Source organism: Phalacrocorax carbo, chromosome 3 (assembly GCF_963921805.1).
Source record: "Phalacrocorax carbo chromosome 3, bPhaCar2.1, whole genome shotgun sequence".
NCBI lineage: Eukaryota > Metazoa > Chordata > Aves > Suliformes > Phalacrocoracidae > Phalacrocorax > Phalacrocorax carbo.
In genome coordinates this window covers 108579858-108598457 of record NC_087515.1, presented here as the reverse complement: position 1 = coordinate 108598457, position 18600 = coordinate 108579858, and the positions used below count along the sequence as shown (strand labels likewise).

The 18600-nt window shown below is 34.7% G+C and overlaps 1 protein-coding gene across 1 annotated transcript in view; it reads left to right on the top strand.

Annotated features, from left to right (window-relative positions):
* The window catches only part of PXDN (peroxidasin), an 88786-nt gene extending 72165 nt beyond the window's left edge, over positions 1-16621 (top strand). The window contains exons 19-23 of the mRNA XM_064447976.1: positions 1432-1640; positions 8661-8781; positions 11058-11190; positions 12945-13058; positions 13679-16621. Coding sequence (XP_064304046.1) covers positions 1432-1640; positions 8661-8781; positions 11058-11190; positions 12945-13058; positions 13679-13801 — 700 coding nt within the window. The 3' untranslated portion in view covers positions 13802-16621. The remainder of the gene's footprint in view (positions 1-1431; positions 1641-8660; positions 8782-11057; positions 11191-12944; positions 13059-13678) is intronic.
* Positions 16622-18600: the final 1979 nt, after the last annotated feature.

Genomic DNA, 18600 nt, shown 5'->3' with positions numbered 1-18600 from the left:
AACACTCATGCCTGGAGGGAGTAAAAGAAGAAATATATGCAGTATGAGCTCCAGATTGCTGGTGACAAGTACCTATTTGTGTCACAACAGGATAATGATACTGCTTTTGTGTGTGTGTCAGTTTGCATTTTTCCAGCAAAAGCTGCGTCTTGGTTTTTTTTTTTTCCCCGAAACAACATTTAGAAACTATAAGAAAACATTGGATATTTAGGAAATGGGATTCTCCTGTCCAAAGAATACAAATGTTTTGAAGCAACATGCCAGCAAATAGTAAAATATTATTAGACATAATGAAAGCAACTCTCACTTCTTTGAAAAGCCTTTACAATGGGCAGAGGATCAAAACTGCCAGCACCATGCAAAGCAAATGTGCCTGTGCAGGAAAAAGGAGTAATGTCTGAAGGGAACCTAACTTCACATCAAGATGGAAATTTCAGAATCTTGTTTTCTGATCCCAGTACTTGGAAAGTCATTGGCCACTGTCCAGTGCCTTATGAAAATGATACAATAAGTAGGTAAAATGAAATGTGTTGATCACTCTTCTAAGTTTAGTGTAAAATTCTTATTGAATTTTTGTAAAGTTTAAAAAGCCTCATACTTATTTTTGGTTGAAATAGGTGGAAAAAAAAGTATCTACATAGAATTATAACTTCACAGTTTTGTGAGGTGTAAATGATATTACAGTGAGCAATTTGTACATGTTAGAATAGTATAAAATGTTTTCAAACCATGGACAGTAACTTAAAAGGTTGTTCTTTTGCAAGGGCTGGCTTGCTTTTCATAGTAATGTATTATTTATATTTTCTGTTGATAACAGGGTTTTAGCCCTTTATGTATGAAAAATAAATTATTCAAAACCACAGTGTTTCCTCCTTCAATATAATGAATTAACTGAGCATATATTAATAAGTCCCTGAATTAGTATAGTCATTAAAATAGTTTTACAGAAAAAAATTGCCTTTAGTAAATTAAACAATCTCACTTATCTTGACAATAAGCTAGGTATAGATTAACACCACTCTCCTAACCTCAGGAATTCTATCAAAATGTTTTCATACCCATAGGAAAGTTGCCTGGAGAAAGAAATCTATGGTAATTTAAGCATCTACCTTAAAATAACGCTGAACTTGGTAGTCTAGTGCCATTTTAGATGTCCAAAGATACCCAAGACATCAAAATGGGACTAGAAGAGAAGTCAAAGGATTTGTTGAATAGGCCCTTTCAGAGTGTCAGCATGACACCAAATAGGGCTGAAGTGACACCATGCGCTTACATTTTGGCATCTGGATCACTCCCTCAGATACAATGTAAAGTTGAGAACAGTATTTAAGGAATAATTAATTTAATTCTGAATACAGTATTGTAATATCTCTGGAAAACAGCATGTTTTGTTCTTTCACTAGCAAACTTGTCTTTTCTGTGAGATTACAGGTTATGGTATGAGAATCCGGGTGTGTTCACACCAGCTCAGCTCACTCAGATCAAGCAGACATCTCTTGCCAGAGTTTTGTGTGACAACGGTGACAACATAACCAGGGTACAACATGACGTCTTTAAGGTGGCAGAATTCCCACATGGATATAGTAGCTGTGAAGAAATTCCTAAAGTGGACCTCAGGATGTGGCAAGATTGCTGTGAAGGTCTGTATACAGGTGGATTTGGGTGTATTGATGTGCACTGTGTTTAGTGTCTGTTCATTTTATTTTAAGAATGTATTTGGCTGTTGTTCAGTTTTTGTTAAGATGTTGCAAACTCAAATCTGGAGCACAACCTTTGTTAAGTGAGTGATCATTCTATATTATAAATAGGCACATTCTAAACAGCATAGATTTGAACATTGCATGGTGTAGGTAATTGTTTTTCTGTTTTCTTCCTTTTGTGTATAAATATTCTTGTTCATTGCCATCCCCTTCAAAAGTTAGGACAGCGGGTGGTTTGTTTTTCTTCAGAAATAAACTTTTTTCTCTCCAGAAACAGGGTTTACTTAGCTGCATGAAGTACAGGACACTGAGAATCCCAAGTTGCTTGGTAGCATGTGTGTTGCCTTCTATCTCACATACAGATTTTCTGCATGTCCTGTCTTTAGCCATCATCACATCAGACTTCACTGCATCCGTAACATAGTTACAAGATCCCTTCCCAAGAGAACCTTCTGGATCACACAGATTTGCAGAATGATTTGCAGTAGCATCAACAACAAAGTACTTCAGCGGACAATTACTTCTCTTTATTGAGATCTCGTTGACAATGTTGTTACCATTGTCTTTTGACAAAATATGAATGGCATGTCCTGGCTGAAAAAGTATATTCAGGACTTTTGGGAACTTCTCTGTGGAACTCTGATTATGTAGAAATTGCTGTCAAAGAAATAACTAACTTGCTCTTATTAGAGAGGGTAATGTCACTATCAGTTGACAATTATTAGAATCCTATAGTTTACCTAGTAAGAACCTAGATTTCAATACCAGTATCTCATAGATTTGCTGATGAAAGGTATCCGGATCAGAGTTCATCTTTTCAACTGCTGATTCTCCCGAGTTTACTGCTGCTGAGTAGGCTACTCAATATTCTGTGAAAAGATATGCATGAATAAAGAACCAGTGGATTGTATTTCTGAGAGGTGTCACACTCTTCCACTAGTGTCCATTTAACTTTTTGGTAAGATATAATTGTCCCCAGTGACAGAGAGTCCTGTTGTGACATAGCTCAGAATTTAAGGCAGTAGTAAAGGGTAAACTGATGGAGGATGTCCCTTCAACCTGGTACAGATCAGTAAATACTGAGGAAGGATTCTAACTAGGGTAACTTCACCATGAGAACAAACTCAGGTATCATTAAAAATGAAAAAAGTAGATCATTACTATTTAAAGATATTGCACAATTTGGCTTTTAAACTGACTGCTATATTGTGTTGTCCAGTAAACAACTCTATAAATAACAAATCACTGTCTAAGAAAATTCTTCCTTGGAAGTCCTGGTTCAAAATGTCAGTTATCCATGTGAGGCTAGGAGAAATATATACTTCATATTTCAGTGAAATCTTGTACAATTTCCCCCAGATATCATTTCATTCAGGTCTTACTCTGATCTTTACCAGGGTTCTTTTTTAGGTTATTCAGATTTTTTAAGCAACATTTGCCAGGTTTGCCATTCCCAAATAGATGACAGTAGCTTATAAAACTCTGGATGTGGTTGATGCATTGTAATTATAATGCAAAGTCTTCCAGAATCTCTTCAAAATAACCTTGACATATGCTAGAAGCATTGAGAGAAAATCAATTATCACTTTCAAATGCTTTACCATAAACAAATAAATCATATTCTACCAGTTCAGGATAAGTTCACTTTGCCATGGTTCATGAAGCTTGGCAGATAGTTTCACAAATACATGAATTATATCAATTTCAAAAAATTGTGAAGCTGTTCTAAGAAATTATGTGTTGATTCTCTAAATGTTTTGTTATCACCGAGCCTTCTAGAGCAGATGTTATCTTTGCAAAGTCTTTACAGTATTCAGCCATGCAACGGCCTAGCTTGTATTCAGAAATGTTACAACTAGAGAGTACTACTGGATGCAGCAAAGTTAGACAACTGCCAAGCAAAAGAAAGGGTAAATAACTAATGTTCTTTAAATATTGCCTATCTCTATCCCTTTCTTCTGAACTCTTTTGAAGTCTGTGCAGAGGTAAATGAAGGAAAAACGAAATATGCATGGCTTGAACTGCTTTCTTGTGTGGATGAATGAGTGTGATGTTTTCTGTGGGAATCCAGGTTTAAGCAATTATTTTTAAAATGTCTTTCATTCTGTGGCACTAGGGACTCACCACTACTCTGAGGTGGGGGCATACACAGCATACATTCAGGAACAGCACTTTAAGTTAAATACATTCTGGTTTTTTGTTTCTTTGAATTTATTATTGTTTATTATTGAAAAGAAAAACAAACCATTCTGCACATTTAAAATACTTCTGATTATTTTATAATTAAAATTATGCTAAGTTAAAATTTAGAATACAGAATCTGTATGCTGTTCATTGCACTTTATGTATGTTTAATCAGTGACCCATATGTTCAGCTGTTTCAGCTTGGTTAAAAAACACATCTGTTTTTGTTATCCTTCCTGTTTTGTTGAAATGAAAATACTTTTCTATATGAAGAAGAGAAAAACTTCTTAGTAATAAAAAACTACTGCTTAGATTTCTTGAATAAAGCTGGTATTTATTTCGTATAAAGCAGAGCATTATTCCTTTTTATAATTACAATACCAGATTACCTTTAGATTTCAGTTAACGAATCATACAACAGAATTACTAGTTAATTGTGGGAAAAAGAAGGGGTTCCACTGAGGTACACAAGCTTTTCTTCTGGTTTCCTTCACTTTCTACCTTTATTTGTCTTGTCGGCGATGGTGAGAAATTATTGTAGATTTACTACAGCTCTTTATTTGAGCAAAGAGCATCCAAGCTTCAGATTTTCCAAACAAGAAAGTTTTGGTGCTTTTTTTCAGGCTCTCTAGTGCAAAAATAAAGACCTTTTTTTCTTTTTGAAGTACTCTGTATGCTTTCATGATGACTCGTACTGACTTTGAATCTTAGTTGTGAACCCAAAACATAGAAATGATAAATCTCTTTTCCCTCAAACATACTGTTACAGTTATGCCAAATATTTTTGTGAGATGAATTACGTAAAAAAAAAAAGGCTAGAAATTAGGTACAAAGACATATTGGCTCAAATAGAAGCATGGTTTTACTCCAAATATGTAAATGAGAAATGTTTTCCATTGTGAGTCTTAAAAAGTTTCACACTTTTTTTTTAATCAAAATTAAGAACTTCTTTAGCTTTTTTTTACGTCAAACAACAACCCAGGAGGAAGTGATTCAGACAAGATGCAAGTCATCTTCATAAGCATAAACTGATTTAGGAAGATGATTTTTCTCAACTGGTTCTCAGTTAGCAACAAACATATCTCCTGTATCAGATACAGTTCAGGAAAACAGCCTTATACAAAATATGGCTAAATAATTTTTAAAACCCACTGAAATTTATTAGAAGAGTTAAGGCACATTCTTAATCTGAGTGCATTTGTACACGGTATTCTAGTAGGATAGACCTATATTTATGAATTCATGCATTTTAAGACCAGACCAACAATTATGCCGTCTGTTGCTTCTGTACTGACCTTTGGTGTAAGCATTGCTTCTAGAAAGCCATCAACTGTTTGTTTTAACAATTGTGCTTTATTACAAGTTAAAAATTGTCTGGCTTTTACTTCTAGTATTCTATCTTATTACTTGCTTCTCATTATACTCTTTCAATTTATATAGTCAAGTTCTGTAAATTATCTGGATATTCGCTTTCCCAGCTATGTCTGGGCCTTCTAGTTTTGGTAGCATCAGTCTGTGAGCTTCAAGGTCAGCTACAGAGAACATCTTTATTATTAGAGTTCCTGAGTATGTCAGCTGGGAGCTGCCCGTCTGGGTTGTCATTTTTATCTTCTACCTTATATGCCATTATTTTTGTCCAAATGTTTAAATAATATTTATGCAAAATGCATCTGTTCCAATCTGAGCAGATTACTGTTGGATTTTAGGCCAACATATTACATTTTTTGCTGCTATTTAATGTCATTTGTTAGAACATCTTATTCAACAGAAGAAATGAAGAGGTGCAGTGTAATGTTAAGGAATGTGACCTATTTAGCAATAACTCAACCAGCTATTTTGGGTTAGGACTTCACTTGGGGTGAAAAGTCTTTTTCCTGTGTTGTGTAATTTTAAAGTAGCTGCTTGTCAAAACATCTACTCAAAAAAATCTTTTGTCATTTCAGACATTTCCAGTGTTTCTCCTCCTTTTTACAGCTCCCACTGACGCAACTGGGAGTTCTTAGATACTTACTAATGCTTACAGGAGCAGCAAATTAATTCACTATGTTAAACCTCAGAAAACTGAAGTATGATCAAATAGAAGCAATAGTTACATTATATATGCTTTTTTTTTCCACATTCCCTTAGTCTCTCAAGTTGTTTTGGTTTAATCTACTGTTAATTCTCCTTGACCCAGATTTTGAGAGGTGATTGACTGGGAACTAAGAGTGCTCAATACTTCTAAATGTCAGGGGGTTTTCTATCCAATATACATTGTAGGTACATTTTTAAAACCTTGTGAGAAATAGGGGATTTTCTGAACATGTGTACATGGCTTCAATATACAAGTGTATTATCTTAACACTTGCAGTGTAACAATAGCTAGCTTCTGGAAGAAAATGTTTTCCACAGAGAAAAAGAATTGTTAGGTTGCTTTTAAACATTCAGCTTTTGTTCAGAAAATGAATTGGACTGGTTATAACTAATTCGGCGAAATTTTAGGTAGGCTGAAAAAAGCAGAATTTTAGGCTCCTTTTTCTCATTTACCACAACTGCCAAGGTATTCTTCATTTAAAAGAAAATAGAAACTTCTTGTTTTAGGCTTTTTGAAAGCTAGAGTGAAGCATTCTGTCCTGCAACTCTCAGCAGTGACAATCCTCTGCCTTGTACCTGAAACTGCAACTAAGAACAAGAGTCGTTCATTTGGCAAGTTGAGATATTTGAGTCTTTAAAAACTACAGAAATGTCAGGTCTGTGTACTTGACGCTGCCGCTGAACATATGTTTCTCATATTTACCAGTCTGAGGTGATAAAACCTTTCCAGGGTTTCAGACCCTTGTTTCTAACCCCAGCCTAGGAATAAAAAAAACAATGGGCCATTGTGTTTTTGTATATATAAAAAAAATTCTGTATTATGTGAGATGACCTTAGTAGTTATTAAACAAAGGATAGCAGAAACCTTTCACATTTGCTTCCAAGAGAAACTAAAATTTCTATGACGCTCAGGAAAACTTTGAGCAACAAATTGCTTTAAGAAAATAAATTCCTCTGACTAAAACTAGTTCTATCTCCAGTGGCCCTTCAGAGTGTGACCCCTTTTCTCACCATACTAAATATAGAATTGTCTAAGAGTGATCAAAAATGCCTTCATGGCAAGCATCTCACAGACACAGCAGTCTGCTCCCATCTGAAAGAGCTCAGTTTCTGAGTGGGCAGCAAGAAGATTGTGTGAGAAACAACAGAACACACAAGCAGAATGAACAATATGTTGGCAGTAAATATCATCTAGTTCTTTGGTGGTGCTGTTGTTATAGGAGGAAGGTAATACATTTACTCAAGAATGGGACAAGCTGCAAGTAAAGAATAAGGAAGGAGAATTGTGTAGATAAATTGTGTTCTAGAATGATCTCTGGGTATAGTTTTTCAATTGAAAATCAGTTGGTACTTTTTTTTCTTGTCTTCTTTGTTTGTTTTTTTTTCCAGTCTTAAGTGATATTAAGCCATGGACAAACTAAGTTTTTCCTAACAGGGAAATCATAGTAGTCTAATTCAAGTAAAAGTCCAATGCAATTATAAAAGTATTCCAATATATTTGTTTTTGTATAATCACAGAGCAACTTTACATCTGTTTCTCAAGTTGCTCAGTTCAACAGTGTTTTGAGGTTCTTTTCTTGACTTGAAACTTGTGAAATAATTTGTGTTAATACTTTAGGTATTCGATCTAGCTACTGCTAAATTCCATAAAAATACTTTATAAAATGTTATTGGCTTTCTGAATAAATTTGTTCTGGTGCAAGTTAAGAGAAACATTAGGGAAAATTACTTCTTTCCCTGTTCAGTTGCTTTCATGGCTCATTCTGCCAATACCAGACTAAGCTGGGATATGTCCATGGGATTCTGTATTTCAGATTTCCCTTCTATTTTCTTAGCAGACTCTTTGCTTCTAACAGTTAAACATCCTGCTGGTTCCTGCTCCAGCTTGGCCCATTCTAACTTTTTGTTTTAAACTTCTGTGAACAGAAATGAGAAAACTTCTATTTACTCATTGTCTCCTCTCGAAAACGCTGTTCCAGTTTTGTTTTGTTTTCTTTTTTTTAAATGGGACTCCTTCCAGATACTCACTGTGTTTAGAAGGCTAAAAATCGTGAACTGAAGGAAAGACATACTTCATCCTGTGAAGACATCCTCTTAGAATTTTAGGAGAAGATTTCTGTTGTGATTATTCTCAGGCTTGAGATTTTCACTCTGTGGTTGGGTCTTAGAGTCTAAGTGACTGGTGATACCTTGAAATCCCTCAAATTTGGAAATCGGGCTGGTCAGCCAATAAAGTGTGTCTGCAAATGTTCTCCAGGATTTAATTAAAGGTTCTCTTTCAAATGCCAAAAATAACAAATAATAATGCCTGAATACATGAAGAAGGAACGGGCTGTTTTTTCTATCTTGTTTTCTTTCATATGTAACTACCCCATTCCAAAAGCAGATATTAATTAAAAGCCAAGAGTGGAAATTTCAGAACTGAAATGAATAAAGTTGCACTGATATGTTTATGAAAATTATCTTTATTCCTTTGTTTCATACCAAAAAGCTGGTCTGTGAATAATCAAATTCTCTGCATCCAGCTGGCTTAAATGTTGTATCACTGAGACATATTCAGCTACCATCAAACTGATTCCAGAGGAATCAGACTGAATGTATGAATTGCCTTTTCCAGTTCAGAAGATACTGTAAAACCATATTATTATTATAACTGCTGAGTTATGCTGTAGTTCCTAATGTGTAATTTCTTTCTAATTTCAGACTGTAGAACTAGAGGACAGTTTAATGCATTTTCATATCACTTCCGGGGAAGACGTTCTCTTGATTACAGCTTTCAGGAAGACAAGCCCTTTAAGAAAATGAAAATGTCCAAAACAGTAAGGTGAGATTATTTTTTTTTTTCATTAACAAAGTGTGAAAAAACATTTGCTTTCAAAATGGAATGAACCTGAATGGTTTCTTTGTGTGTACCACTTTTTTCAAGTGTCTGCTTTCTCAAATTTATGATTGATATTTTCTTCTGACACTTCTGCATATCTGCTAACAGGAAACCACTTTTTTTCAAGCTCAAATTTGTTTAAGCCCTTTGTGAGTGACACAGTATAGTCCTTTTGTTCTTCCTGTGCTTTTCATGAAAAAACTCAGTAATAAAGCGTAATTTAGGGGAGTTGAAATCCAACATTCCTGCTGTGCCTGCAGTAATCAAACTAAATTATTCCCTTCCCTTCTTGGAGCTGCAAGGTCCTCCTGTAGAAATAGGAAACCAAGTGTTGATAGCACTAGCTTAAGAATTTGTGATAAGGATTGCTTCTAGTACCGAAATACTCAGAGCAGGAATGGAGAACTGGAGTGCTGCAGACAATGTTGTTTATAACTCCCTAATCCTCAAAATACTCCAGCAAGGAAGTAAATCACAATGTCAGTCACAAATTATCAGCTGCACAGGGTCCCTGCAATTTCCAGGGAATCAAAACTTATCTATGAATTAGTGAAATGAAATGAGTTCTGCTCAGACCAGGCGTTTCATGTGAAGGTCCTTCATGATGAGTGAATTTGAGACTCTCGAATTATAGCCCCTTCCGTATAGCACATGCTCTTTTAGCAAATAACATTATCTACTTAACTGAGATGACCAGGCAGAGTCTACCCACTCTGGCAAGGAAAGCAGCTAGACAGGTACGTAGACAGGGAAATTCATTTCAGCAGTTTCAAATACTCATGCAGATGTTACAGCACTGAATAAACACCGCCTTTATTATTTCACTTAATTAATAGGAAGCTGTCCTGAAGTAACAGAGCCTATACATATTTAGGATTTTAGAAAGAGACAACAGCAGCTAAATATAAGCTTATAGACCATAGAAAAAGAAAGATTCCTTTGAAGTAATACTTGAAGAAGGATGTTTCATCTGTCTTTGCAAGTGAACTGTTAGAAGTTCTTAAATGTACAAAACGTCAATTCATTTTTAAAGATGCTAGTCCTATAATTCTAAAACTGTAGAAGGGTTAAATTAAATAAAAATGAAAGCAAGAAAAAATAAACACGTATATCTGAGAAGTGGCTTGTTTTCATTAACTTGCTGTTTGACTGTGTTTCAGAAATGAAGCTCAAAAATCTACAACAGTCCAATTACTAATTAGGACTACAAAATAGTAAATTTACTATGCTTGCTAAAGCAACCTCAGTCCTTTAACATTCTCATCAGTTCTCATGCTTATTGTATTTAAACAGCTTTTGTGGTGAGAAGATTTTTTTCTCCTTTTTTGCCCTTCTCATTTTCAATAACTTGAGCAGGTGGGGAAGATTAAACCTCTTGTTATACAATAGCAGCTGGTTTAGTTGAATTTTGGCATGTTATGTTGTTTAGAGTTCTTTTTCTTTAATTTAGATGAAAAACTATGGGAAACTAAGTAGCTTGAACACCTGCCAATAAGCACTGCTTTAATTTATGCAGAAAGATTGTAAATCATGAGCCCTATTATATGAGAGAGGATTTCTTTGCCAGTTAATTCTTTGGGTATCTCTTAGCTCTGCAGAAGACATGCTAACAAAATAGGAACACTTACACGGATTCAAGGATCTTAATGTAATAAGTGACTTAATAATTAGTGTTATCCTTGTTTTTGAATACATGTTTTTTAAGTGGTGCCAAATAATACATTATTAGTTATGGACAGTTCCTTTTTCCTTTTTAAGATCATATTTCTTTAAGTACACATTTTGCTAATGAGCATATAGAGGGAGAAGCTGTGAATATGAATGCAAAATGTGAATTTCATGTTTGGAACTAACATTTTTTTAAGACTTTCACTCTTGTGTGCTTTCATATTGGAGGCTCAAGAGATTTCCCAGTGAATTTAAGGTGATACTGTACAGTGTCAGCAGTGACAACTTTGAGCATCCCCCTGTGTGAAGTATGTACATTATTTTTCTAAGTAGAAGAAATTCCCTGTTGCTACTGATATTAACAGCAATCCACAGCTCATCTGACCTGAGGCTGTCTTCAGCACTAGTGGGTCTCGTGTGCTGTTGTGGTTCATAATGTTCCTACCTTTGTTGGTTGCTCTTGTCTTACATGTTTGCTAAGTGTTCTAAAATATCTAGCCAAAGAAAAATGAGTTAGATGAATGCGCTGACTTGGCATTCATTTGTTGCAGTTCTGTGAAACAGAGTAAATATTTTCGTAATGCCACATCAGCATCTAATGAAAATACAAACATGCCTGCGGTGAATGACTTCAAAGAATTTGTTTTGGAAATGCAAAAAACTATTTCAAGCCTCAGAAACCAGGTAAGGTGCTATAATGGATAGTTTCTAATTGTAGATTTAATTTACAATGTTTTCCTAACATCACTTCTCTTACATCTTTAATATTTAGACATCCACTGCAGCCAAAAACCACCGCATAGTAACTCAAATAAAACACAACACAGAACACAGTGTGTTATCTTTCTTTATTTCTATGCTATTTTGAAACCATACTGAAATATTCTACAATTAGACCTTCTTGACTTTTGAACCTGAAACCTTGTGTGACCATTATATACTAAACATGGGATTAGTCTTTCTCTAAAAATCTGTTTCTAGAGTTAGTAAAATCTTTTTTTCCTATCTGAAATGTATGGAATCTATGTAAAACTATGATTAATATGTAGTCTTCATAAGAAATTATGTTAATATGCCAGACCATAGCCGTAAACGTAGTTAAGATCTAGATCACTTAGAGAAGACTTTTACAACGTGGCATAACTAAACTCTATGTTTAGACTAACTAAACGCTATGGCAGAATAACTCAGCCATAGTGGAATTCAGTTGTAAAAATGTGTACCATACAGGACAGACAAATGCAAAGTAGACCAAAATGTTTCCCTTGAATAATTAAGTTCCTCCAGAGCAGCTCTTCCATGTAATTTATAGATCCAAACCATATATTTATTTGCATAGTAACTTGACTCCATCTTTGATGGTATTATCTGATCATTGTACTCATCTCCAATGCTCCTGTTTCGACAGTGGAAACACTGTGTTAAGACTCACTGCATTTCAGTCAGTTCCTCTGTCTTTTTTGGATGTAAAAGAGCCTGAGGGATTTTCAAGCCCTCAACACAGAAAGGACATGGACCTGTTGGAGCGGGTCCAGAGGAGGGCCATAAAAATGATCTGAGGGCTGGAGCACCTCTTCTATGAAGAAAGGCTGAGAAAGTTGGGGTGGTTCAGCCTGGAGAGAGAAGGCTGCAGGGAGACCTTATTGCAACCTTCCAGTACTTAAAGGGGGACTACAGGAAAGATGGGGGCAACCTCTTTAGCAAGGCCTGTTGTGACAGGACAAGGGGGAATGGGTTTAAACTAAAGGAGGGTAGATTTAGACTGGATATAAGGAAAAAACATTGTACTGTGAGGGTGGTGAAACACTGGCACAGGTTGCCCAGAGAGGTTGTGGGTGCCCCATCCCTGGAAACATTCACGGTGAGGTTGGACGGGGCTCTGAGCAACCTGCTCTAGTTGAAGATGTCCCTGCTTACTGCAGGGGGGTTGGACTAGATGACCTCTAAAGGTCCCTTCCAACCTAAACCATTTTATGATTTTACGATTGTTAAAAATTGTGCATTCTTACTTACTGTTCCCAAGGATCACACAATCAGCAAGATAAACTAATCATATGACCCCCTTTTTTCATCATTAAGTAAAGAAGAGATAGTAAAAAATCCAAGCAAACATTTTTAAGTTTTATTTTTTTATTCACCTCCTTATCATTCAGACATTTTTGAAAGTTTAGATTTGTCTTTCCATATATGTCACATGTAGCTTGCTTCTCTTTGTATGCTGTGGCTGTGTATTGCAATGGTAAGAAAATGTGTCTTCTGTTAGTTTTCTTTTGAAAGGCTGTTTCCAATCTTTTAGCATTATGAAAACTAAGTAGTGAGAAGAAAACCCCAGACAATTATTTAGCATGGATTATGCAGCATAAGAGGAAAGACAGAATAGTTTGCACTAATAAAAACCTTTCCTTGATTCAGTTATTAACTGTATTGAATGTTTTCAGATAAAAAAACTTGAATCACGCCTCAGTAAAACTGATTGCACTGATGAAAAGGGTAAATCATATTCCAGCAATGAAACCTGGAAAAGGGACCCTTGTACTGTGTGTGAATGCAAAGTAAGTATGTGGAAATCCATTTTGAGGTAGAAATTATATTAGTTTCTATTTCTAAAAAAGCAGATCTAGTTTGTTGCTAATTGTTTTTTATGGACTTTCAGTTATGTGGTGCAAAAAAAATTGTATTGTTCATCTCTCCGTGCCCTTGACACTGGTTTTCAATCCAGCTTTTACATACTTTTCTTGTATTTCCATTTCCACTGATGTATCGTTGTACTGGCAAAATTAACTGCAAAGTAAGAGACTTCTTAAAAAAGTTACTAAAATGCGTCAAAATCAATAAAAGCTCATCTAACTTAGTGCTAGATTTTAATTTTCTTTTTATCGTGGTAAAATTTTAAAAAAGGTAGTTAAAGAAATATGTCAGTACTTGGTATCCCAGAGTTTCATGCCTGAACATTAGGTAAAATGGTATCCCGCTCCATTAAAGATAGTATGATACAAAGAGCCTTCTCACTATCAGTTTATGCTGAAATAAACTACGTGGAGCTAATCTTAGTAGCCAAGATCTTCGAGAGGATGAATGAGGACATGTTCGTCAATAACACAAAAAATGTATTTCTTGTTTGGAAAATGTAGCTAAGTATGTTCTTGTTTTGTTACTCTTTTTCCTGACACAGGTTGGTCAGATTACGTGTTTTGTAGAATCATGCCCGCCGGCTGACTGCGAAGCGCCTGTGAAGGTTAAAGGAGATTGCTGTCCAGTCTGCTTAAAACCAAATATTAATAAAAAGAAGCCATAAGTCTGCTTTTTAAGAATTTAGGGTGCATACTCCTCAATTTATATCAATGCCTGCTGATGGCAAAAACAGGTAACTACAGTCTTAACAGCAGTAAATCAAGACTTACAACATTCTAATGGTGCTGTAACAGTATAATATAATGTATCACTTATTTTCTGCCCATGAAGGTAAACACAATGCAAAAATTAACGAAAGGGAAATTAGTAAACAGGTCAAAGTTAATTGTGTGTTAAACTTCTCAGGTTAGATGAACTCAAACTGGTGCTACTTTAAAAGAACACTGTCAGGTAGTTTAGGTACCCAAAACGACTGGGCTTAAGACTTACTCTGAAATGAACACCTTGTTTCCTGTCTTCAATTAGCAACATCAGAAGTTTACTATCCCTTTTCAGTACCAGTCTGACTTGATATTTAGCTCTTTGTTATTATTTAGTAAATGCAGGGAAAAGGAAAACACAAGGTCACTGTGCCCAAAGCAATGCCGTAGAGGGCCAGTTTCTGCAAACCCACCTATGTGTGGAAAATCTCTTGAATCACACTATCATTTCTGCATCTGGACTAACAAGGAAGTAAAGAAAACTACATGACACCTTTCAACATCCTTTCATTAATTCAAAGAGCAAAATTAATCAAAATTTTCAAACCAAAAAGCTAGAATTAATAAGGAACTATAAATGTAATTGGAAGATAGAAAAAGCAACTGAATGTATATCACAGTTGTAATTCACAGTGTTCCTCATTCTATGAAAACATACATGACAGAGTAGCATTTGGTCTAAAAATGAACGTCATGCTTTTTGTCAAAACATGTAATTGCTTGGCGAGTTTTTTTTGTTTCACTTATTTTAAATCATTGTAACATGACCATCCAGTCCAGTTTTAAAGCATGCTTCTCTCGATCTCAGATCAGCTCATGTATTTGTATGGCCCTGTTAAGAAAATGTGAAAAGATGTCACATGCCATTTTGTATACAAAGGTTCCTACTGATCCATTGTGCATATTGTCAATAGACATATGTTCCTGATTATATTGTGGCACTGTTTGTTGAAAAAAAGAACAATCAAGATCAAGCATCATGATTAATTGTGGATTGACTACTTTTTCTGACAACTTATTTGATTTTTTAGGGGTTTTTTTCCAGTTTCATCTAATACATATATATTTTTACCTCAATATTTTTATCATTCATGTTAAAAGTGGTCTGCCAATGGACTTTATTTCCCATTTAATAAATGTTTAACGTTATAGAGTATATGTCTACTCTAGCATTTCAAAGTTGAGTACTTTTTAGAATACAAACTGCTTATTTTTGACCTGGAATTATATATTATATTCAGTGAAGGACAACTATCATACCTCATTTTACAGCTTTTTTGTGTTTCTTCAGAAATTATTTTTTCCCTGAATACTTAATATGTTAGAATTTATGGCTGTGTCCTTAAGTCAGGACTAATTAGAACCAGAACTCTTCTTCAGTTACATAGTTCACTGACTTCTGAGATTTTTGTTCAAATTTAGGGAACAGAGATTTGGGTATCGAAGAAAAGTGCATGAAATTAAACATCCTCATCTTAAATATTTCAGAATACGCAAACAGACTGAATACATAGTTATTGCATGGTAGATCAAATACCTGTATAATAACTAACCTAGCACAGCAACACGAGTTCCACTATAATATTTTGGCACATAATTTCTCTGATTACTAACATTAATAATATACAATTTGATAAACTGATACCATGACACACATTCAAACTTTGGTGTATCTTTAAAGCTTACTACAGAAGCTTGTTTCATACTGTGGTAGGAGCAATATGTACATGTGAGTGATGTGTTAAAGGTGTGTGGTAGAGGTACACATGGAACTACAATTTATATTTTTAAGAATATATTAATTGATTTTATATACAATGTTTTGACTTATGTAATTTTCTATGTTAATACTTTTAGAAATCGTGTGTGGCGAGCATGTTTGAGTATCATATGGTTCCTAGAGGCTGTCATTCCTGTGTTTCTTTGATACTCTGGTATTTTGTTGACTTTTGTTGAGAGTCCAAACCACACATCTCGTCCTGTAATTCCAGCTCAGATGGAACTCCCATTGACCTATAGCAGGAATTCCTCAAAGAGGAAGGGTTGCGGAGCTAAATCAAATATAATTCAACTGTCTAAACAGTTAAATAAGGCAGTAATACATCCAGCTGGTTACTACTTGCATTCTTTTATTCCAATTTTATATTAAATAAACTTTCTCAAGACTTCCGCTTATAGGAGAAGAGAGTTTCCATTTATACTTTATAAAATAGTACCTTATATGTGATTGTTCCTTTTCTCCAGCCTCCAGAGTAAAGTGGGAGGATTTCTTCATTGTTCACTGTTTATTCATATGGTATATAAAATGGGCTTAAGAGTCTGGATATGCTTCAACAAGTGTAATATTGAGTTATTTTCTACCATCCATCAGATTGTAAACCATTCAGGAAAAACAGGTCTTTATCCACAGTTTAAAATGTAATCAGTCATGAGTTGTACTAATTCAGTTTTATTGCAGTGTCTGCAGAATCAGCAGTGATGTTAACATTTTTGAAACAGTGGCCAATGGCTAGGTGACCATTTCCTCAGTATCCACTGTGAGAATATTGCTGTAATATGTTGCAAATTTTACATATTTATTTTCTTTTTTAATGTTACCTAAAACAAAGTCTTTGTTTTTTTTTTTTATTTTAATCAGTAAATTTACCAAAGAACTGTTTGCACTGTATAATGAATGCTTTTCAGTTAAAATAAAATGGGCCACATTTCCAATTAAATTCCAAGTGATTTCTTTTCCATATGTGTATTGGTTAGATTATTTGCTGAAGATTCCAGTGCGTAGGCTTTTACCAAAGTTCCATATTTCTTATCGTATGCAGGATTGCCATCATCAAGACTCCATTTCTGAGAACTAAACAATGAGCTAATGAACCATGTAGATTCAGTACATTCTTATGACACACAGAATTAAAGTTTCTATTCACTGTTTTCCTCTAGGTGGTGGAAGAAAAATACATGTAGGCTCAGAAAGGATATTTAAAAATACATTTATTTCTTAGCACAAATGTGTATTTGAAAACTCTTACTGCTAAACATTTGTTTCCTATTTTTTATGGGAATGTCATAATGCTTACATACAGCCTGTTTTTACAAAGTTTCTTCATTTCCTCATGTCTTCAAATAGATGCAGCCATGGCTTGCCTTCCAATGCACTTGATTCTACATTCATTCTTTATTCACATCATTTCACAAATGGATTCCCAGGTTCATGCCATCTTAGCTCAAAGTGAGTCTCCTGTGCAAAAGAGATCCTTTTATTTATCTCATCTTGTTTCTTCATCATAGGATATGAATTACCTCTGAGTTACTCTCATCCTTTGGTGAGGTGTTAGGATCTCCAGGGCCCTGGATTGGTTCCTTTGTTAGATCCACCTGAGATTCATCTGTTTCTTCACGACTTCATACAGTAAAACATTTTGCGATACAATATCATTGCAGTTAATATAATTCTAAGTTGCCTTATAGTGAAATGGCAGAAGTTGAAGATGGACTCCAAAATGCAGAGTTAAGAATTGTTCTCTGGTTGCAGCTGACTGTGTTTCGCTATAGTTTGACTTCGAGTATTGCATAAGGCAAATCTAGAAAAGCAGAACTGCAATAGGTTCATATATGTATTTTCCAGCAGGCTGCTGAAATATCCTGTTGCTCTTCCAAAATGTTGATGAGTAGTATTCAGTCACTATCCTATAAAAGTTTTAGGGCAATCAGATTTTTTTTTTCTCCAAATTCAGCTAAAATTAGTTTGACAAAGTACCAGAATACATTTTTCTAGTAACTTAAATGGGTAGTGCATACTTCTTTTAACAGACAGTCAGTTCCTAAGTTCCTACTCCTAATCTAATAATACTCATATATTTACATTTCAACAGCATTTTTTTTACTGTGAGACTAAAACAGGCAGAGACTTGAAGAGAAGGTTTTGTTTCAGTAAATAAGCTTCTGTTAGTCCAAACAAGGCAACAGCCAGGGTTCAACACAGTTAATTGCCAAGAAGTTTGCTAACAATTATAAAAAAACAAGCCACAAAGTTTAGACAGTTAGAATAAAACTCTTGGGCTGATACTGATATTTTTTGAGAAAGATTCAGTTATGTTTGAAATAAACAGAGTAAATTGACTTTATTCCTTTTGGTTGATTACAGTTAAGAATCATTTGGCTGTAGTATGATTAAAGTTGTCTTTATAGGGAATGACCTCCCACACGCAGTAACTTGGTTTTGTAAAATAATATTTTGCTGCCATAGTGTATGTCATTGTATGACCTAAAATATTTTTCCTTGTGTTTTCTTTTTAATCCCCACTAGCTTCATGCTTTTTCCTATAGTATTTACCAAATCAGTAATCTTTGCTGTGAGATTTTAAGACATGTTCCATGGCTTTAGTTTGGAAACTAGAATAAGGTATCAAAAGCTGTTATGTTTGACTAATTTTCTCAAAACTTATCTATTAGTCTGTTGTTGTCTTGTTAAAATAGATTAAATGTTTTGCATATACAGGATAGTACAATTCCAAAATCACCAATAGAAAGAAACACCGTTTATTTTCCTCTCATGGCCTCTCTCATCTACAGTGTGGGGTTCAGTGAAGTATATTTCAGAACTCACTATTTTCTATTAGGTACAAGAAAAAATGTGATCTGATACATGATGAAAAGCTTGCTAGAATATGTCAACAAAAATACCAATATGACCATATGCACATAT